We start from the raw sequence: 13094 nt of genomic DNA, 5'->3' as shown, positions 1-13094 counted from the left end.
CTGTGTGGATATGAACTTTGATTCCTCTTGGATAAGTGATCAGGTAGAATGAGTGGGTCATAATGCAGGCACACATTTAACTTTTAAGGAAACTGTCCAAGTCTTTGCTAAAGTGGTCTTACCTAAATTTTACATTGCCACCAACACAGTACACCAGTGAAAGATGGTCCACATCCTTGATACAGTAAACCTTATAAAATTTAGCCATTCTAATGGGCATGTACCGCTATCTTATAGTGATTTTAATTTCCACTTCCCTGATGACTGGGGATAAGCACCATTTCAGGTGCTTGTCGACATTCATATGCCATTTTTTGTACACTATCTTCATATCTTTTGCACATTTTTTCTTGGTTTGTTTTCTTCCTATTGAGTTATAAGAGGTCTTCACATAACTTGATATAACTACTATGTCTGATATATGTGCTGCAAAGGTTTTCCTTCAAGTCTGTAGCCTGCCTTTGATTTCCTTTTTTTAAAAAATTTACTTCTTTATTCTATTACTTTTTTTTAATATTTATTTTTGGAGAGCACAAGCAGGGGAGGGGCAGAGAAACGGGGACAGAGGATCTGAAGCAGGCTCTGCACTGACAGGCTGACAGCAGTGAGCCTGATGTGGGGCTCAAACTCCCTAACTGCAAGATCATGACCTGAGCCAAAGTTGGACACTCAAATGACTGAGCCACCCTAAAGTTTATTTTTGAGAGAGAGAGAGAGAGAGAGAGAGTATAAGCATGGGAGGGGCAGAGAAGGGGGAGAGATAGAATCCCAAGCAGGCTCTGCACTGTCAGCACGGAGCCCAATGCAAGGCTTGAACTCAAGAGTCGGATACTTAGCCAACTGAGCTACTCACGTGCCCCTGCCTTTGATTTTCTTGATGTTATCTTTCAAGCACTGTTAACATACAGTGTAATATTAGTTTCATGTGTATATTACAGTGATTCAACATTTCTATATTCCCTACATCACCCAGTGCTCATGACTACAAGTGCTCTCCTTAATCTCCATAACCTATTTAAACCCCTTCCCCCACTCTGGTAACCATTTGTTTGTTCTCTGTAAGCAAGAGTTGGGGGGTGGGGTGCTCGGGTGGCTAAGTGACTGACTCTTGATTTTGGCTCAGGTCACAGTCTCACTGTTTGTGAGTTCAAGCCCCGCATCAGGCTCTGTGCTGACAGTGCGGAGCCTGCTTGGGAATCTCTCTGCCCCTCCCATGTGCTCTCTCTAAATAAAGAAACTTTAAAAAAAAAAAAGAAAGAAAAAAGAGTTCAGGTGCCTGGCTGGCTCAGTCAGAAGTGCATGCAACTACTGAGCTTGGGGTGATGAGTTCAAGTCTCATGTTGGGTAAACAGATTACCAAAAAAACAAAAACAAAAAAACCAAAACCAAACAACCAAACAAACAAACACAAATTAAAGTCTGTTTATTGATGTCTTTTCTCTTATTTTTTCCTTTGTTTTATATTAGATTCTACATGAGTGAAATCATGTGATAGTTGTCTTTCTGACTTATTTCACTTAGAATTATACTCCCTACCTCCATCCATGTCATTGGAAATGGCAAAATTTCATTTTTTATGGCTGAATAATATTCCATGTGTACACACATTCTTTTGCATGTTGCTGTCCAGTTTTCCCAACACTGTATGTTGAAGAGACTCTTTTTCCCATTGGATATTTGTTTCTGCTTTGTTGAAAATTAATGGACCACACAATTGTGGGTTTATCTCTGGGTTTTCTCTTCTGGTCTATTGACCTATGAAGTCCAGAATTATGATGTCCCCTGCTTTGCTTTTCTTTTTCAAGACTGCTTTGGCTGTTTGGGGTCTTTTGTGGTTCCATACAAATTTTAGGGTTGTTTGTTCTAGTTCTGTGAAATCTGCTCTTGGTTTTTGATAGAGATTGCGTTAAATGTATAGACTGCTTTGGGTACTACAATCATTTAAAAATATTTGTTCTTTCAATACACGAACATGGAATGTCTTTCCATTTCTTTGTGTTGTCTTCCATTTCTTTCATCAGTGTTTTACAGTTTTCAGAGTACAGGTCTTTTACCTCTTTAGTTAAGTTTATTCCTAGGTATCCTACATAAGATATCTTAAATTATTTTTGGTACAATTGTAAATGGGATTGTTTTCTTAATTTCTCTATCTGCTGCTTCATTATTGGTATACAGAAATACAACAGATTTCTGTTCTTTCATTTTATATCCTACAACTTTACTGAATTTATCAGTTCTAGCAGTTTGTTGGTTGAGTCTTAGGGTTTTCTATATATAGTATTATGCCATCTGCAAATATTAAAAGTTTTACTTCTTCTTTCCCAAACTGGATGCCTTTTCTTTCTTTTTGTTGTCTGATTGTTGTGGGTAGGACGTCCAGTACTATGTTGAATAAAAGTGTTGACAGTAGACATCCTCGTGATGTTCCTGACCTTAGGGGAAAAGCTTTCAGTGTTAGCTGTGGGTTTTTCACACATGGCCTTATTTACATTAGGCCCTCTAAACCTACTTTGTTGGGCACTTTCATCAAGAATGGATGTTGTGCTTTGTCAAATGATTTTTCTGTTATTTACTGAAATGATAATATGGTTATCCTTTCTCTTACTGATGTGATGTATGATGTTGATTGAAATACGATTATTGAACCACCTTTGCATCCCAGGAATATCCCATTTGATCGTGATTAAAAAAAAAATGTATTGTTTAAAGCAGTTTGCTAGTATCTTATTGAGAATTTTTGCATCCATGTTCATCAGGGATATTGGCCTATAGTTCTCTTTAGTGGGTCTTTATCTGGTTTTGGTATCAGGATAATGTTGGCCTCAGGGAATGAATATCGAAGTTTTCCTTCCTCTTCTATTTTTTGGAATAGTTTGAGAACAAAAGCTATGAGTTTTTCTTTAAGTGTTTGGTAGAAACTGCCTGTGAAACCATCTGGTCCTGGGCTTTTGTTTGTTGGGAGTTTTTTGATTACTGATTCAATACCTTGACTCGTTACTGACTGTTCAAATTTCCTATTTCTTTCTGTCTCAGTTTTGATAGTTTATAGGTTTCTAGGAATTTAACCATCTCTTCTAGGTTGCCTGGTTTGTTGGCATATAGTTTTTCAGAATATTCTCTTACAATTGTTTGTATTTCTGTGGTGTTGGTTTTTTCTCCTCTCATTTGTGATTTGGTGTCCTTTCTTTTTCTTTTTCTTGGCAAGTCTGACTAAAGGATAATCAATTTTACTGATTATTTTCCAAAGAACCAGCTCCTGGTTTCACTGATCTGTTCTATTGTTTTTTTGTTTTTAGTTTCTATATCATTTATGTCTGCTCTAATCTTTATTATTTTCGTCATTCTGCTGGTTTTTGGTTTTGTTTGTTGTTCTTTTTCTACCTCCTTTAGGTATAAGGTTAGGTTGTTTACGTGAGATTTTTCTTGCTTCCTGAGACAGGCCAGTATTACTATGAACTTCCCTCTTAGAACCACTTTTACTGCATCCCAGAGGTTTTGGACTGTTGTGCTTTCATTATCATTTGTTTCTATGTACTTTTTAATTTCTTCTTTTATTTCCTGGTTGACTCAGTCATGGTTTATTAGCAAGTTATTTAGCCTCAATGTGTTTATGGTCTTTCCAGATTTTTTCTTGTGGTTGAAAAGATGCATGGTATCATTTTGATCTTTTGAATTTGCTGGTTTGTTTTGTGGTCTAATATGTGGTCTATTCTGGAGAATGCTCCATGTGCACTTGCAAATAATATGTATTCTGCTGTTTCAGGATGGAATATTCTGAATGTATCTGTTAAATCCATCTGTTCTGGTATGTCCTTCAAAGCCACAGTTTCCTTGTTGATTTTCTGTTTACATGAACTGTCCGTTGGGTTAAGTGGGGTGTTAAGGTCCCTTACTATTAGCGTATTACTATCAATTAATTCCTTTATGTTTGTTAATAACTGTTTTATAGTGTACTTGGGTGCTCCTATGCTGGGTGCGTAAATATTTATAATTTTTGTATCTTCTTGTTGGATTGTCCCCTTTTTAATTACATAACATCCTTATTTGTTCTTTACAGTCTTTGTTTTTAAGTCTGTTTCTGTCCAATGTAAGTACTGTTACTCTTTTTCTTTTGAGATCTGTTTGCCTGACAGATGTTTCTCCATCCCTTCACTTTCAAACTGAATGTGTCTTTAGGTCTAAAATGAGTCTCCTGTAGGCAGCATTTAGATGGGTCTTGTTTAAAAAAATTTTTTTTAAATGTTTATTTTTGAGAGAGAGAGAGAGAGAGAGAGAGAGAGAGAGAGAGACAGAGTGTGAGTGGGGGAGGGGCAGAGAGAGAGGGAGACACAGAATCTGAAGCAGGCTCCAGGCTCTGAGCTGTCAGCACACAGCCCAACACAGGGCTCGAACCCATGAACCACGAGATCATGACCTGAGCCGAAGTCGGACGCCCAACCAACTGAGCCACCCAGGCGACCCTAGATGGGTCTTATTTTTTAATCAATTCTGTCAATCTCTGTTTTGATTGGAGCATCATTTAGTCCATTTACATTCAGAGTAATTATTGATAGATACGTGTTTATTGCCATCTTATTACTTATTTTGTGGCTGTTTCTGATTTTCTCTGATCCTTTTTCTTTTCATGTTTTGCTGATTTTCTTTAGTGATATACTTGGATTTCTTCCTCTCTATTCTTTGAATGTTTTATTCGTGGGTTTTGGTATATGGTTACCATTAGGTTTGTATATAACTTCTTCTGCAGTGGTTTACACCTTACAGTATAGGTCTAAAGATCTATTTCAAGAAAGTCAGTTTGTCAGTATGGTACAAGATACAGAAAAAATTTTTAATTTTTTCAGTATGAATACCTATGTGGCTAAAAACTTTTTGAAAAGATTTTCTTTCCCTATGGAATTTTACACTGTTGAAAAATCAATAGATGTATTATATATAAATGAGACTATTTCTAGACTCTGTATTCTGCTCTATTAATGTAAATCTATATATCCTATATACACTACCAAACTGGCTTGATTTCCGCAGCTTTACATTAAGTCTTTCATTAAGAAATTATTGTAAATACTTTGACTATTTTAGATAGCTTTTAAAAAAAATGTTTATTTATTTTAGAGAGAGAGCACATGAGAGAGCGCACATGCAAGCAGGGAGGGAGCAGAAAGAGAGGGACAGAGAATCCCAAGCAGGTTCCATGCTATCGGCACAGAGCCTGCCATGGGGCCCGAACTCATGAACCAGGAGATCATGACCTTAAAGGAAATCAAGAGATGGACACTAAACCAACTTAGTTACCCAGGCGCCCCATGCTCATTTCACATATGAATAAACAAAAGTGCAGAGAAGTTAAACAATTTGCCCCAAGTCACACAGATCATAAATAGTAGGTCTAGAATTAGAATCTAAAAAGTATGATCCTGGGGCGCCTGGGTGGTTCAGTTGGTTAAGCATCCAGCTTTGGCTCAGGTCATGATCTCGCGGTCCATGGGTTCGAGCTCCACGTCAGGCTCTTTGCTGATAGATCAGAGCTTGGAGCCCGCTTCGGATTCTGTGTTTCCCTCTTTATCTTCCCCTCCACCGCTTGCACTCTTTCTCTCAAAAATAAACATTTAAAAAGTATGGTCCTGAAGAATAAATACAACAAAGCATGCACATATTTGTGGAGTCACCTAAAGTCACCAAACTCTTTGGAAAGACATTAAGGAACATTCAAAAAAATGAAGAGATGTACAATGTTCAAAGACGGTTAAGACTGTATTGTAAAGATGTCAATTATCTTCTACGTAATTTATAAACTCAACGTAATCCAAATGAACTCTAACAGCTTTTTCCTTGAGGATGTGACATGTTGACCCTAAAATTCATAGGTAAAATGATGAAGTGCAAAGACACTCTTGAAAAATAAGGTAAAAAGATTTATTCTGTCAGGTATTGAGACTTGTGGTGATGATTAAAGGAGAGAGTAATAAATAGACCCATGAATAATACCCACAAAACTACTTAAGCAAATATTCAGCTGAGGTTAATACTATGTGTTAACAACTCTGAAACCACGCTCTGTGTATTACAAGATTGAGCAAATAAGTAAACACATTGAAGCTAATAGAAACTAAATATCTCATTCTTGAAGCAGGGAGCTAACAGTATGAAAAGGGTGCGGGGATTGGAATTGGAGGTATTAGTTAAAATTTGTGGTTTTTAACCACACGGAGACATATATTTATGAAGCACAGAGAAATACATTTATGACCTACACACACATATGAATCCCAGTAATGTTCATTTAAAGTGCCTAGAAGCAATGATGTTCCTATCAACAACGAGCACATCTAATGCCTGAGTATTGATTTCAAAAAACCATTTCTAACTAAAAGGAACTGGGCCTCAATAGAGAAGTAGCTGATTGCAACACTAAGGGAGGGAAGGTAAAGAAGAGCTGAAATATCTTCAGCCAGAAAGTTAGGAAATGTTCAAACGAAGATGGGGATATGTCAAGGGCCATAGAAGCCACTGTGAAAGGGCTCCCACTGGCCAAACCTGGGACAGGTTGAACATAAAATGAAAAATCACAGCATAAAACCCACAGAATAAGAATCTATAAGACCATGGGAATGCAAGCTGGTGCAGCCACTCTGGAAAACAGTATGGAGGTTCCTCAAAAACTAAAAATAGAACTACCCTACGACCCAGCAATTACACTACTAGACATTTATCCAATGGTACAGGTGTGCTGTTTCGAAGGGACACATGCATCCCCATGTTTATAGCAGCACTATCAACAACAGCCAAAGTATGGAAAGAGCCCAAATGTCCATCGCTGGATGAATGGATAAAGAAGGTGTGGTATGTATATATACAATGGTGTATTACTTGGCAATCAAAAAGAATGAAATCTTGCCATTTGCAACTATGTGGATGGGACTGGAGGGTATTAGGCTAAGTGAAATTAGAGAAAGACAAATGTCATACGACTTCACTCATATGAGGACTTTAAGAGACAAAACAGATAAACATAAGGGAAGGGAAACAAAAATAATATAAAAACAGGGAGGGGGACAGAACAGAAGAGACTCATAAATATGGAGAACAAACAGGGTTACTGGAGGGGTTGTGGGAGGGGAATGGGCTAAATGGATAAGGGGCACTAAGGAATCTACTGATATTATTGTTGCACTATATGCTAACTAATTTGGATGTAAATTAAAAGAAAATTAAATTAAAAATTGTAAAAAAATCTGTAAGACCACACTGACAAGAAAAAATAAATGAGTAATAAATAAGCATGGAGACCTAATGCACAGTATAATGAATTTAGACAGACATTATTACATATAAATGTATCAAAGTAACAAGTTACACACCTTAAATTCACACAATGTTAGATGTCAAATTTATTCAAAATGAATGAATAAATAAATGAAGGGAGTGGTGGTAAGAAAAAAGTCCTTTATAATAAAATTAGCTAATAAGCATTAAAGGAATGATGAGATTAACAAATCTCCAATAAGGTAACCATCACAGTAACAACAATATTTGGCAATGGATGATACAATTCAAGAGTGAAAAGCGATAGGGAACAGGATATTTATATAGTCTCAATGTATCACCCTACAAATTACAGAGAAAAATAGTAATTTACTGGGAAGAAACTTTGCAGAAATCACGTTAGTAAGTGATCAAAGTTAGTATCGTCATGAATTAGATAAACTGGCATCCTATGTCTCCTGATGTAACCAACTGAGAAAGACACAACGCTGTTTTAGCCAAAAAAAACCAGACACTCATATTGAGAGACATTCTATGAAATACCCAACCTGAAATCTTCACCAATTCAAATATCATAAAAGACAAAGAGTGAGGAAATGTTCCAAATTAAAGGACTCTAAAGAGACTCCAAATAAATTAGCCTAATACTGGTTTGGGTCTTTACCAGAAAAAATTCTCTTATAAAGAACATTACTTTTGCAACAGGCAAATTTCTAAAAGGTCTATGGATTAGATCATAGTATTATATAAATGTTTATTTCCCAATTTTGATAAGTGACCTATGTTTAGGTAAGAATGTCCTTATTCTTAGAAAATACACACTGAGGGGCGCCTGGGTGGCTCAGTCGGTTAAGCGTCCGACTTTGGCTCAGGTCATGATCTCCCGGTCCGTGAATTCGAGCCCCACATCAGGCTTTGTGCTGACAGCTCAGAGCCTAGAGCCTGCTTCAGATTCTGTCTCCCTCTCTCTCTGACCCTCCCCCGTTCATGCTCTGTCTCTGTCTCAAAAATAAATGTTAAAAAAATAAATAAATAAATAAATAAAATAAGAAAAGAAAATACACACTGAGTATTAAGAAGTAAAGAGGCATCATGCCTGCAACCAACTCTCCAATAATTGAGGGGAAAAAGAAAAAACAACTATCCACCTCTTCCATATAATCAGAGAGACAATGAAGTAAATGTGGCATGATGTTAATTGAGGAATCTTGGATGCTTCTGGATATAAGGGAATTTCTTTGTACTAATCTTGCAACTTGAACTATTTCAAAACAAAATTATTAAAATACTATAAAGTTTATTTATTTTGAGAGAGAGACAGTGCAGGTGGGGAAGAGGCAAAGAGAGAGGGAGACACAGAGAATCCCAAGCAGGCTCTGCATTGTCAGCATGGAGCCCGACGCGGAGCTCGACCTCACAAAACTGAGATCATGACCTGGGCTTAAACCAAGAGTTGAATGCTTAACCAACTAAGTCACCCAGGTGGCACTAAAATACTATAAACTTTAGAATGTAGGTATATATATTTATGATGTCAGAGGAACAAAGGATTTCTTAAACAAGACACAAAAAACATAAATATAAAAGAAATGGCAAATAAATTTGACTAAATAAAAATACCATAACAAGAATAAACCAATAAGCCAAAAATGGAAGAAACTATTTGAAACACATATAGCTATAGCCAACAAAGAACTATTGTGTGGGATATATATAAAAAGAATTTCCACCAAAAAAAAAAAAAAGAAAGAAAAATAAAAAGAAAAGAAAGAAACAAGACAGCAAACACAAAAATAGGTAAAAAAAGTTACAACAGAAAATTCATAAGGGAGAATGGCCAATAAACAAATAAAAATATGTTTAACCTCATGGGTAATCAGGAATATCTCACTGCAGCATTGTCCATAATGACCTCAAACTAAAACAATCCTAATGACTATCAACAATAGAATGGATAAACAAACTGTGGTATATTCATTCAATAGATATCTATACACTTGATGGTACTGAGAATGAATAAGCAACAGCCATATATATATATATAAAAATATGGATGAATCACAAGTCAACAAAAGAAAATGAAGAGCATGATGCCATTTATATAAAATTCTAAATAAAGGAGAAAAAATGTTTAAATTAACACTTAGAGCTGCATAATGAGTGATAAGAAAAACATACACAAGGAAAAAGCAGAAAAGCAAAAGAATGAATATCATCAAATTTGAGACTGATCATCCTGGGACAGGAAGGGAAGGAACATACATAATCAATGAGAGTGCTACAAACACTGCTTCTTCAGGATATATAAATATATTATTTCTTAACCTGGATGATAACTACATGGGTGTTAAAATATATATTTGCATATTTTAGAAGATTTTCTAAAGGTATAGTGTATTATCACTAAAAACAGGGACAGAGTGCTTATGACTTAACCCTAGGAGCAGTAAAGAACCTTTAAAAAAAGAAAGAAGAGATAGTAAGGAAAAAGTCAGGAGAGTGGTATTGCACAAGCCAAGAGAAAAGAAGGGAATAGTGAATCATGTTAAATATTAGCAAGAGGCAGAGTCAACTTTGACATAATACGCAAAAAAGTATTGTTCTCTGTTGATGAATCAGCTCTCTTAAGATGTAGATATTACTTTGCAATGACTAAGGATTTATTAAAACGATGAAAAAGGCTGTTACTACTCTGTTATTTTATACTCAGAAACCAAAATTCTTGATCATAATTGAAAAATGTCCTCCTCCCATAATGCATAATTAATTACATCAAAAATACCTACTCAATTATTGGAATAAGTACAGTTCTGCATTTGATAGCAAAGTTTTGGTACACTTGAACGACAGCCTCAATTTCTATCATGTATTCCTGAAATTGTGATTACAAAGACCTCCGGCTCTGCCAAATCGGACATGTAAGTAGAGGCTGGTAACAAGTATAAAACACAAACATTTGGTTAGACCAAGACAGAAACTTTAACAGTTCAGGAACATGAACTGAACAATTCACTTGTCTTTCTCAGTTATAAATAACAGAAAGCTTTTACTTGAAAATAAAGTTACAAACTATTTTCCAGAAAATTGGACATGTGGCTAAGGATTCATTTTTCTCACCTATAAAATAAATATGGACTAAATATCACTTAAGGTCTCAATGCGCAATATTTTATGGTGTCATCTGGGAAATGAAAACTAATCACAAAAGGTAATAAAATTTAATACTTTAGATAATAGACCACACCTTCAAGGGCTGCAAAATCCAAAAGTAGCATATATCAACCTAATGATATACCCAACTGGGCCATCCATTGCTTCTTCCTTTACATAATGATTTGTTTTAAAAGTACAAATATATTGGTAACTAATTTTATTTAAAAAAAAAAATTTTTTTTAATGTTTATTTTTGAGACAGAGAGAGACAGAGCATGAACAGGGGAGGGTCAGAGAGAGGAAGAGACACAGAATCTGAAACAGGCTCCAGGCTCCGAGCTGTCGGCACAGAGCCTGACGCGGGGCTCGAACTCACGGACCACGAGATCATGACCTGAGGCGAAGTCGAACGCTGAACCAACTGAGCCAACCAGGCGCCCCTATTGGTAACTAATTTTAAATAAAAGAAAAAAGCCCTTCAAACCAACATTTGCAGAGATAATTCAGAAGGTTGTAATTTTAATAATTATAATGCAAAAATACAACTTCACACAAACTTAAGTTACAGATGGGAGTTCTGATTTATAAAAAAAACAAAATAAAATAAATCCCCTTCTTTGAACAGAGGAAGAACATACCACTAATTTAGGCCCTTTTTTAAAATAACACTACTTCAGGGGCACCTGGTGGCTCAGTCAGTTAAGTATCCAACTCTTGGTTTCAGCTCAGGTAATGATCTCATGGTTTATGGGTTCAAGCCCCACATCGGGCTCTGTAGTGACAGCATGGAGCCTGCTTGGCATTCTGCCTCCTCTCTCTGCCCCTCCCTGGTCACTCCCTATCTCTCTCTTCCAAAAATAAATAAATATTTAAAAATAAATAAAATACCACTACTTCAAAAGGAGAAAAGTATTTCTCTCAAGAACACAATACCAATATTCCGTGGCTATAAGTCAACACATTTAAAGCAATGTTAATACTTATGAGCATTAATTTAAAGCAAATGGTTGTTTGGCTTATAAAGAATGAGTAAGATTAATGTTAGAACATAAATTTTTAACTCAATTTCAGATATTCATTTGTTTTGCCAACTAACAGAATCTACTAATATTAAGATTTAATTAAAGGACACATTTTGTTCCAAGATTTTTCTTTCCTTTAGAAATCCTGAGAGAATCCAAGAAGAAAAAGGCTGATATGCACAGATTAATGTATAAAACTTGTAACTTCAGAAAGCTTGCTTTGCGACCCAAAATGGAACTACTCACCAAAAGCAGCAGCCATAGGGGGTTCAAGGGATGGCTGGCCATCACCAGTAGGAAGGTCTAAACGAGTGAAGTCTCTGCTTTTGTCATTATTATATTTCACATTAAGGCTGGTGAGCTTGGAGAAGTCAATACGCAGAGTGCAGCATGCATTATAGATATTCTGGCCATCCAGAGCCTAAAGCATGTAAGAAAGGGACTGAGGTTTTGCAAGACAACAACACTGATAAATCAAGTAGCCTCTACTTTGACACAGAGTGAGCAATTAGGTGTAAAGCAGAGAGTAAAGGACTAAAAGCCAAAGACTTGTTTTTACTTTTACCTATGTCACTAACTGTGTGAACGTAAGAGAGAAAAAGAAAATCTCTCAGTTTTTCACAATGTCATAATAATCCCTTTCTTGTCTACGGTAAGATCAAATGAAAGGAGAGAAATGTAAAAGCATGGAAAACTTACACATTATTGAGCATCGTACTAGCTACCATTATGATTATTGTGTCCACAACAAATGTTTAAAAATGATTTGATTTTATATTTCATTGCATTTTTTAGCACACTTTACACAGTTTAAGATGAAACCACAACATATGAAATATTATCTCTTTTTTTCTCTTGTAAATCTATTTTATAATACTTTGAATAATAAATGAGGGAAATTTTGCAATTAGTTCTGACATAAGACCAAAGATCAGTAATTCTTACCCCCTTCACAATAATGAAAACTTATCAAAGGAATATATGTAGCCACTTGACTTTCACAAATGCTCAAATTTATAAAAATAGATACCAGAAACCCCAAAACATGAAAAATGCAAATATACAAAAAACACTGACTTATAAACAGTTATTGATGAGTACATCATCATAAAGGTACAAAGTAATATGTGCAGGTAAAGGGTACAGCAAATATAAAGTCCATATTCCTAATATGGCAGTGTGTGGTACAGAAAACTACTAAAAACCTTAGTCCCAATCTTTGAAAAGAAATTAGAAATAATTCAGATACTGATAAAAGATAGAATTAGGGTTAAGAATAGATCTCAATAGGAGATGAGTAAAATATAATCACACTGAATATGAAATTTTCTACTTGTCAAAAGTCAAGCACTCATGTACTAAAAAAAAAAAGACAATATAAACTAACAGCAGCAAGCTTCCTAAAATGTTGTATATTCACAAAATCAGAGCTCAACAAAATTCAGCAGTGAATACAGTTACAAAATTACAATCTTTGGGCAACTGAATCAAAATGAAGATACAAGAAAAAAGATAATTCTACTTTATTATTCAGATTTTATCAGGAATACTGTGCTCCACTTCTAGACTTTAAAAATATGACAGAAATGAGTCCCAAAGATCTGAGAAGTGATAAATGATTTGAAACCATTTCATATGAAGAAAGTAATCTTTAGC

General features: G+C 35.5%; 1 protein-coding gene across 8 annotated transcripts in view; it reads right to left on the bottom strand.

Moving 5' to 3' along the window:
* Nucleotides 1-13094, bottom strand: part of PTBP3 (polypyrimidine tract binding protein 3) — a 119140-nt gene that overhangs the window by 23158 nt on the left and 82888 nt on the right. For all 8 annotated transcript variants that reach the window (XM_053204796.1, XM_027034832.2, XM_027034833.2 and 5 more), the window contains one exon: nt 11685-11859. In XM_053204796.1, the coding sequence (XP_053060771.1) occupies nt 11685-11859 (175 nt within the window). The remainder of the gene's footprint in view (nt 1-11684; nt 11860-13094) is intronic.

The sequence above is a fragment of the Acinonyx jubatus genome, chromosome D4 (assembly GCF_027475565.1).
Source record: "Acinonyx jubatus isolate Ajub_Pintada_27869175 chromosome D4, VMU_Ajub_asm_v1.0, whole genome shotgun sequence".
Taxonomy (NCBI): Eukaryota; Metazoa; Chordata; class Mammalia; order Carnivora; family Felidae; genus Acinonyx; species Acinonyx jubatus.
This window is presented reverse-complemented; position numbering and strand designations above follow the sequence as displayed.